This window comes from Gambusia affinis, linkage group LG13, assembly GCF_019740435.1.
Source record: "Gambusia affinis linkage group LG13, SWU_Gaff_1.0, whole genome shotgun sequence".
Classification (NCBI taxonomy): Eukaryota; Metazoa; Chordata; class Actinopteri; order Cyprinodontiformes; family Poeciliidae; genus Gambusia; species Gambusia affinis.
The window spans coordinates 25,736,129-25,746,074 of NC_057880.1; the positions used below are offsets into that span (position 1 = coordinate 25,736,129).

A 9,946-nucleotide genomic window follows, 5' to 3' on the forward strand; every position below is an offset into this window, starting at 1 on the left:
CTGAGGATATTCCTGGGTCCTCTCAACAGAATTCATTGGATTTTAAACTGTTGATTAAGGGGAAAATAGATGAGGGCTGGGTTTGGTTTTTTGTTTTTGTTTGTTTTAGCATAATATTGTTAATAATGTTGTATTTGTGTACAGAGTTTTTAGGAAAGAGATTAATTGCAGTGCTGGAAATAGTTTATGGATGCATAAACTCACATTCTCATACTCACCACATGAAGATTTTGATCAGGCAGCCAAGTGCAAAAACTCCTAATGCTGACACAAGTGAAGTCTTAACTGGAGTATTTATGATTCCTGGGAATATAAGATGTGGAAAAAAACCAAAGACATGCAAGATATCTTTAGAGTTTATATATTTCATACCCCACCACTTTATAGCCACAGAGTTATAAAATAAAGTAGCTCATGACTGGAAAAATTGAGGAAAGAAAATCTTTCAGTGAACCAGCAGAATACCTTTTCTTTCAGAAAGTTCATCATCCTCCATGTTCCCTGAAAGGAAAAACAAAGACTGAATCGGTCAGGCTGTTTAAATCTGCTTTTACTGTAGCATTCAGGCACACTAACCACCTTCCATGTTTCTCTGATTACCTTTTTGTGGACCAGTAAGATGAACCTCTGGAGATGTCTGATTACCAAGATCGTTGGTGGCCACACAGTGATAAATCCCCTCCTCAGTGATATTGAGTCCATAAACGTCTCCTTTGGCTACTTGCATTTTTCCATTTGTGCTGTTCCTGAACCAGGTGAAGAGGCTGACGGGAGGTTTGGCGCTGCTGGAGCACGTCATGTTCACCCAACCATTTTCTGACAAACGGATGGAAACTGAAGTATTTTTGGGAGCATCTGTGGAAAATGTGACACACGTTCAGTTTACTGACGAGAACCAGCTGATATTCTGACTGGGTCACTTACACGAAACACTGAGCGTCTCTTCTGCCTTTGCGAACTTGTATTTCCCTCCATCCACAGGATATATGACGAAGCAGGTGATGTTGAATCCATCATGTGTGTCTGACAGCGTGATGTTCTTCTGGATTTTAGCTGTAAACGTTCCGTCCGTGTTCTTCTCTGTCAGTCTGCTGTGGTCTGATTCGAGGTTCCAGGTGAGTGTAGGAGGTGATTGTGGACAGGGAGTGAGAGCTGAACACGTTATACTGACAGAGTTCATCTCCTTCATGTCACCTGAGATTTCAATCCTGGGTCTCCAAGCAGAATCTGTATTTTCACACACACACACACACGCACACACACACACACACACATTTCTCAAAGTGAGATACAGCAGATTTACTCAACATGTGGAGCATAAAAAATGGAGAATGGTGAAAAATGAAGGACACATTGAAAACTTAAGTTAGGTAAAACGTTCACTTTGTGTTGACAAACTGATGCCTTTAAATCTGGACTCTGATCCTGTTGATGATCCTACAGCAGATGTTTAACTTCACATTGTATATGCTCAATGTTTCCATTGAGTTATATGCTCAATGTTTCCATTGAGCATATAACTGTGCAATTTGACATTTTGAAAATAAATGGAAACACAACAATTTAAAATAAATAAACTGTCATTTTTCGATAAAAAGCTTTGGTGCTTAGATGGGGTGGATTGTTTGATCATATCAAAGTTTGTTTATTTCATACAATGGCGTATTAGGGCTGTTATGGACAGAAAGAAAAGAAGTCAATTTCAGCCAAAACGCTCAGAAATTGTTTAATTAATCTCAAACATCTTCCAGAAAAAACTTCTAAGTTTCTAAAGGTAATTTTTTTTTTTTTTTATAAAACTCAAAATTTTTTAAAAAGTCAAAGAGTTTTAACGTTCAAAACTCAAAAGAAATTTCCAAGTCAGATATTAATCTGAAAATGTGTGAGTTTTTGGTGGAAATGTATTTCCTTCTACAATGGCTCTAATATGAAGTAGTAATTTCACAAAACTGCAACTGAAGCACTTTTTTCAGACCACATGATCAACAATGTTGCTGCTGGCACAAGTCACAAATTAGAAGACAACAGGAAGTAGTAGAAAAGTGATGGCGCGGCAAGAGTTTTTATGAAATATCGCAGGAACAAACTTATTCACGTTTCATATAGATTTAATTTCTTATTTAATGAAAACACCTCAGAATAGTGACAAAATTTTGCGCATATTTGTAATGGAAACTCGTTAAGGCTTAGCAATGGAGTTTGTTGTTTTACACCAAAGATGCTTCGTAATTAATTTTGTCTTCAACATTAATATTAGAGACAAATAAAAACAAAATGCTCTCACCTCTAACGTTTACATTAACACCCTTACAAAAAGCGCTTATTTTGAACGGCCCGTTCTCAATCCTGAAGAAGTATTTGTCTGCTTGTGCTGAGTTTATGTTATAAAACACAGTGGTGCAGTTCTTCTCCGTCAGGTTTCCAGTAATGCTCATGTCATATTTGTTTTTCAGCTGACTGCTGTTGTAAACCACGTTTTCTGGACTGTTGAGAAATGGGGCTCCAGGTTTTAACCAAACTCCAAATGTTTTTCTCCCAGGATTGAACTTATGCTGTGGTTTCACTGTAAAGCTACAAGGGATTTGCAAACAGGCTCCACTCAGTGCCTCGATCTCTCTAGGTGCAGTGAAGATGAGGCCTTTGTCTTCTTCACATCCAGTCAGTCTTCCTGTAAAAGCAACGGAAATATGAGGACAACGTGGAGCAAAATGTGCCTGAAGAAAAACCTTCCTGATCCATAAACTCCATCAGAGCTGCAGAGTCTTTAAACAAGAACAGGATCCGTTACTTGAGGCTTTATGACTCAATGTGAGAAAACAAACAGCTCACCTGAAAGAAATGAGACACTCAGTAACAAGTTGACTGTCAGCACCGTCAGCATGTCCTCAGACAGGGTGGCCGTCACACTTCCACGTCCCTCCATCAGCTCACAGAGACAACATGAGCAAAAAGTTAGAGTTCAGCGTAAATAATGGCAGATAATTAATTAAAATATCAAATTACATTACAGAGAAATACAGTAGAGCACTAGAGCCAAAAACAGGAGCAAATTTCCACCACAACTGAGATTAATCTCAGAATTCTTCTAGAAAAAATTCGGAAATTTCTGAGTTTCAAAAGTCAAAAACTTTTGACTTTTGGAAATTTTGTTTGAAAAGTCAAAATTTTTATCTTTTCAAAGCATGATATTTTCCCCAGAAAGTTTTTGAGATCAGTCTACAAATTTGAGTTTTTTTTGTAGAATTTCTTTGACATTTCAACCCAAAGATTATTATTAATTACGCATTTTAATTTTTTAGAACATTATTTGGGATGGTTTTTTTTTAAATGTATGTAAGACAGAAAAATAAAAACATCAAAGTTCTGGCATTAACAATAAATGAACAAACTTAGTAGAATAACAATTAATCTTACTAAGATTACGATCTTCATCTGCTCATCAGCAAACCAAACTCACAACTACTCTGGTTAAAAGAGCTTCACTTCCTGCTTGGTTTGTTCGAAACAGGAAGTCATTGTTCTGTCGGATTCTGAGTCTGTCCAGGTGTTTGTCTCCAGTCCAGTAACTCGACCTCACAACAGGCACATTAAGGCTCACACTATTTATTCTAACAAGAGAAAATTCAAATTGGTGGTTAACATCAGTCCAGCAGCTTCTGCCCCAAAGGTACAAACAGCAACACAACTAAATGTGATCGTATTGCATTTGACATAAATGTAAATCATTAATCCACATAACTAATCTGATCTTTGACATAAACATTAATTACTATATGTTTTTTGTACAGGAAATATAATCACACATAACCCACACAAAGACCATCACACAATTTGTAACTTAAACATTACTTTGCATCAAAATTTAAAACATACCTAACAAGAGAAAAAGTGAAGTTTAAGGTCAGTCCAGCAGCTTCTGCCCCTACACAATAAATAAAAATAGAATCAATAACCCCAGACAGCTCCTACTGCATATCAATGGTTACAAATGAACAGTTAGCAGATAGTTGGTGTAGAATTAAAAACAGCTAAAATACACAACATTAATTACGGAAACAGTTAAAAACTGTTTCCGTAATTAACAGTTCTCAAACTGCTAATTATGGAAACATTGCAAAAACTAAAACCTTGCATCTAATTAGATCTGTCTAAAATATATGTTAAAATATAACATTTGTAAAGCAAATACAGACCTGGTCGTAAGACATACCACAGCTGGAGATGGTAACAGAAAAGGGGGACGAGCTGACTGTTGGTGGTTGCTATGGTAACCATCAATCTAGAGCAAAACATAACATAACCCTAAATGTCAGGAGAAAATAGCTTTTTAACGAACCAAAATTAATTTGAACCAATTTTAACAAACTCCAGATCTATGATAATGTTTAAATGAAACCCAGTTACACTTTCCACTCCTGGATTTGTCAAAACTACAAAACAAACAGGATGCAATAATTAAACATATAGAACATATAGAACACAACTTATAATGTGCAGCTTCTTTTTTTTTTTTTTTTTTTTTACAGTGGACAGCTTAATTCCCAGCTGTTGCAAAAGATGACATTTATGATGGCCAAAATAAGCATTTAAAAAAGGATGTAAATTTAAGCTAAATAACGATAGCCTCTGGAAAAAATTAGGAAATTTCTGAGTTTCAAAAGGCGAATATTTTTGACTTTTGGGGTTTCAAATGTCGAAAATGGCTCAAGTCCCAGAATGTCACCATGTTTTTAAACCGTCTCATTTCTGCATCAGAAAATAACTTGGCCCCCCTGATTAGGCTCTTTGTCTTGATGCTGGGCCTCAGTAAATATGAGCTTTTCACAGGATTAAAGTTAATCTCATTTTAAAACATCAGAAATTAGGAAACACATTTGAAACACAAAAGCTTCATAAATTTTATTTTAAAAAATTATTTTGAAAAATGTTTCTTTTGCCGGATTTTCTTATTTTGTATATATATTACATGAATTATTTTAAATTCGGTCTATAAAACTCAAATATTTAATATAACTTTATGTTGTATTGATGTTTTGGTCAGTTACTTTAGTACTTGAGTAGATTTTTTGAAAAATATTTTTTCACCCTAACTTGAGAAATGTTTTGCATGGTTTCTTTATAATTTTGCTTGAGTAAAAATATGTTGTAGTTATTGTTCATAGTTATTTACTATTTTTTATTACAGTTAATGAAAATGTTTTCTCAATTTAATTTTTGTTAGTTTTAATTAAACTTGGTCAATGGCCGATTAAAAATACTGTCAACGTAACAAAACTTACAGATGCACTGTTTTGACAGTGGCAAAATTTCTCTGACTGCAACCATTGGCAACCCATTGTAAAATCTATTCTCAGTACAAATTCAGCTGCTCTGTGACACCTAAAAGTTTGGTTAAGAGATTATTGGGGAGCAAACAGCATCATGATGTCCAAGGAGCACACCAGACAGGTCGGGGAGAAAGTTGTGGAGAGTTTCAAAACAGTCTTAGGATATAAAAAGATTTCCCAAGCTTTGAACATCTCTTGGAACACTATTGAATCCATCATTCAGGTACGTCACAACTGCAAACCTCTGAAGACTAAACTTTCAGGGTTAATAAGTGTCGTATCTCCTATTTTAGGGAGAAAATAAATCAGCGCGGACCAACTGTGTCTTGACGATAACCTCACTTTATTGCTACAATGAAACACGTCCTACGTCACACATCCCCACAATCCTATTGGTCTACTATACTTTCTCTAACGTAACCTGCGTAAAGCATTAACCCTTAATGCACTGTATTCAGATACACCACATCTCCCATTTTTTTCTTTTTTTAAAAGTCCATCATAACCTGTGGAAGAGAACAAGGTTAAACGAAGCCTGTTAAACAAATACTTCTGCTTCTCTTCCAAATACAACATTTACAAACTTATTTTCTGTAGTATATATGTCCCCTGTAACTGGTACATTGTAAAACAACATTTTAGCACATCCTGAACATTAACAAAATCTTTTTTTTTTTTTTTGATTTAACTTATAAGTTCAGTCTAGTGGGCTGTTTAATCACTCTCCCAGACCTGGTTGTTCTGGGAATAGAAACCCCCGGAGAGTGCACAGGAGACCCCACAGCAGGTGGTGCATGATCCTGCTCTAGGACTGGCAGTGGCTCCTGTTGCTGCTGTCCACCCTCATCTTGTGCTGGAGACTGGAGTGGTATAAGATGCATGCGGTTTCGTCTTACCACTCCATGTGGCGCATCCACAAGGTAAGATCTCGGAGAGGTGTGACTCTGGATCACTGTCCCTGGTGTTTGTGTGTCAGTTATCCACACATCCTGACCTGATGACAGGCTCCTGAGTGGCTTCGCACGATGACGCCTGTTGAAGTTTGCAGCATCTGTCATCCTCTTCTCCCTTTCTTTCTGAAACAGCGAGCTGCGGTCAGGCAGCGCAGGTTGTAGCTCAGAGGGATGTGTCGGCACTGTGGTGCGGAGGCGTCGACCCATGAGCAACTGTGCTGGGCTGTATCCGTTCTGAAGAGGAGTGGCTCTGTATGCAAGAAGAGCCATGTCTGGTCGGTTGCCTTCTTCAGAAGACTTTTCATTGTCTGCACAGCTCGCTCAGCCTCGCCATTGCTACGTGGGAATTTGGGACTACTGGTAAGGTGTTTGAACCCATATGCTGCGGCAAAAGAAGCGAATGCTTGACCGGAAAATTGAGGTCCATTGTCAGACATGAAACTCTCTGGGATGCCATGCCTAGCAAACATTGATTTTAGATGGGTAATCACATCCTTGCATTTTGTGTGTGACAACAGGGCAAGCTCGACATATCTGGAGAAGTAATCAACCACAAGGAGATAGGTTTTCCCCCCCAGCTCAAAAAGGTCGGCCCCCAGCTTTTGCCACGGACGCCCAGGGCATTCTGATGGCATGAGTGGCTCACTGTGATTGCGGCGCTCTTGCAGGCACGTTCTACATCTGAGCACCATCTCTGTGATTTGTTGTCCGAGCCCAGGCCACCACACGGTCTGGATCGGGCACGTGCTTTGCACTTCACGACCCCTTGATGACCCTCGTGCAGCCTGTTTAGCACATCGTTCCGCATTGCTGCTGGAATGACCAGGCGTGTATCCTTCAGCAACAGTCCATCTTGAACTGTGAGTGTGGCCTGCTCAGGCCAAAAATGTTTCAGAAGCGGTTCCTGCTTTGCGTGCTCTGGCCATCCGTCTGCACACATTTTCATGACACGAGAGCATACGCTGTCAGCCTCCAGCTGTGCCTTGAGTGTGTCCATAAATGTGGGACTGACAGGTAAATTGTTGACAATGCAGTCCACATAAATGTTTGTGCTCTCCATTAGTTCAGTGTCATTTGCGGTCATTTGTTTCTGTACTGGTGACCGTGACAACGTGTCGGCAGTCCAGAGTGACTTCCCCGGAACATGCACAATGTCATAGGAGTAGCGCATGAGCCTCATTCGGAAACGCTGTATCCTTGGTGGCAACAGGTCGAGTGCTTGTGCACCTAGTAAGCAAAGGAGAGGTTTATGGTCAGTCTCTAGGCAGAAGTGCTTTCCTAACAAAAAGTCCCGGAAGCGCTCACATGCCCAGGTTAGGCCCAGGGCTTCCTTTTCGACTTCTTGCGTTGGCGTTGCTCGGTGGGTGAAAGTGAGCGAGATGCGTAAGCTACCGGCCTCCACTCACTGTCCCATTTCTGGAGGAGCACGCCCCCCAGTCCATACGATGAAGCGTCTGCTGATACTTTGGTGTCCCTGTTCGTGTCATACATGGCCAGGACCGGTGGAGAGGTTAGTGCCTCTTTCAGCACCTTAAAAGCCTCTGCCTGGTCCACACCCCACAGCCAGCAGTTTTTCTTTGAGAGGAGGTCACGGAGAGCTTTGTCTTTCTCTGCCAGCTGGGGTATGAATTTTCCCATCTGGTTTACCATCCCCAGGAAGCTCCTCAACTCGCTCACGTTCATAGGCTCTTTCATGTCCCTGATAGCCTTTATCTTCTCCGGATCGGGCCTGATACCTGATGCGGTGATGACATGCCCGAGGAAGACCACTTCACTCCTGGAGAGCTCGCACTTGTCTGTGTTCAGAGTTACCCCTGCTTGCTCGAGCTTTTCAGCAGGGCATGTAGACGAACGTCGTGCTGCTCTTGGTCTTTTCCACACACCAGCAGGTCATCGATGTGGCAGACTACCCCGTCCAGTCCGTCTATGACCTCTGCCATTACACGCTGGAAGTGTTCTGGCGCAGAGTTGATTCCAAACGGAAGACGCTGGAAATGGTACCGTCCGAAAGGTGTTATAAATGTTGTGAGTTTCGCTGACTCCTCTGCTAAGGGAATCTGCCAGAAACCCATGTTTGCGTCTAGTTTACTGAAGACTCTGGCTCCAGCTAGCATCCCTAGGCTCTGATCGACTGCTGGCAGGACGTACTTCTCGCGGCACACATACTGGTTCAAGCCTGTGAAGTCCACACACAGGCGTAGTCGCTGGCTGTTCTTCTTTGGGGACGACAGCGATGCCAGCGCACCAATCTGTAGGCTCTTCAACACGCCTGATGACCCCCATCTCTTCCATCCGCTGGAGCTCCTCCTTCACCTTTTCCATCAGAGGCAGAGGGATTCTCCGTGGTGTCTTTAAAGAGAATGGTACAGCATTAGGCTTGAGCTTGATATGGTAAGGTCGTTGGATGTCGCCTAGGCCCTTACAAAGTTTTGGGTAGGTTGTCTTTAAAGAGTCCATAGTGACACTGTCAACTCGAATAAGTATGCCCAAGGCAATAATGGCTGGTAACCCGAGTAAAGGTGTGTCCAGGTTTCTGACCACATAAACCTTCTCCTCCGTCTGCTTGGCTTTGTAAGTCAGCTGCATTTTTGCATAGCCTACTACCCCCAGCTGTATCTTTCCTGGACCCAGCAAGGGTTTCTCTGGCTCATGGAGAACAGGCCTTTGTGCCCCCGGGTACAAGTCTTTCAGGTCACTTTCAGAAATGGCAGTTACATCTGCCCCAGTGTCAAGTTTGAACTTCAGCAGTTTCCCTTTTATCTGCACATCCACCTCCCACTTATTGGTTTTGCATGTCACGGAACCCAGGAAGAAACTTTTCCTCTCTTCTTCCTCAATGCACGCTACTACAGCCTTGTTTCTACATACACGCTGGTAGTGGCCTTTTTTCATAACCCGGCATTTTGCGTCATTGGCCGGACATTCAGCTCTGGCGTGAGAAGGACCTCCACATTTAAAACACTGGGCGCTGCGCTGCATGTCTCTGCCTTGCGTGTGTTGGCGTGCACGTGCACCACTGTTTTTCAGGTTTGAATATTTCTGTCCCTTTTTAATCAGTCTGTCTACGGAGCTACTCTCCATCTGCATCACACTGCTAGCGTCACTCCTAAGTGTGCTCTGTTGCTTTTTCACTTCTTCCGACTGTCTTGCCATATCTATGGCTTTTTGCAAAGTCAAATTTCCCTCCATCTGCAGTCGTTCGGAAAGTCTGGTGTCTGCAAGTCCCACTACAATCCTATCTCGTATGAGCTCATCATGCAAGTCCCCGTATTTACAGTGCTCTGCTAGAGCATGCAGGGCAGTGACAAATGCATCGACAGTCTCATTAGGCTCTTGTTTTCGCATATTGAAGCATGCGCGTTCAAACACAATGTTCTTTTTCACAACAAAGAAATCCCCGAATCCGTTTTTTACTTTGTCATATTCTTTCATGTCAGCATCACTCAGCTTTAGCCCTCTCAATACATCGTCGGCTTCATCCCCCATACAATATATCAGAGTGTTAATCTGGTTCTCCTCGGAGTTCGAGGCCAAGTTGCTCGCTTGCCGAAATCTCTCGAACCTCCGGATCCATTTTGTCCATTCGAGCGGTTTGCCGAAATCGAAGGGCTCCGGTGGCTGGATGTTAAATGTAGCAGTTGGTGCGCTAACCGCCATGCTCACTTC

General features: G+C 41.5%; 1 protein-coding gene across 1 annotated transcript in view; it reads right to left on the reverse strand.

The window, feature by feature from the left end:
* Positions 1-4,294, reverse strand: part of LOC122842371 (sialic acid-binding Ig-like lectin 9) — a 5,157-nt gene extending 863 nt beyond the window's left edge. The window contains exons 1-9 of the mRNA XM_044136169.1: positions 4,194-4,294; positions 3,874-3,922; positions 3,415-3,608; positions 2,830-2,926; positions 2,285-2,668; positions 925-1,227; positions 601-855; positions 466-501; positions 219-303 (exon numbers count right to left, since the gene is read on the reverse strand). Of these exons, the coding sequence (XP_043992104.1) occupies positions 219-303; positions 466-501; positions 601-855; positions 925-1,227; positions 2,285-2,668; positions 2,830-2,926; positions 3,415-3,432 (1,178 nt within the window). The 5' untranslated portion in view covers positions 3,433-3,608; positions 3,874-3,922; positions 4,194-4,294. The remainder of the gene's footprint in view (positions 1-218; positions 304-465; positions 502-600; positions 856-924; positions 1,228-2,284; positions 2,669-2,829; positions 2,927-3,414; positions 3,609-3,873; positions 3,923-4,193) is intronic.
* Between the last annotated feature and the right edge of the window lie 5,652 nt (positions 4,295-9,946).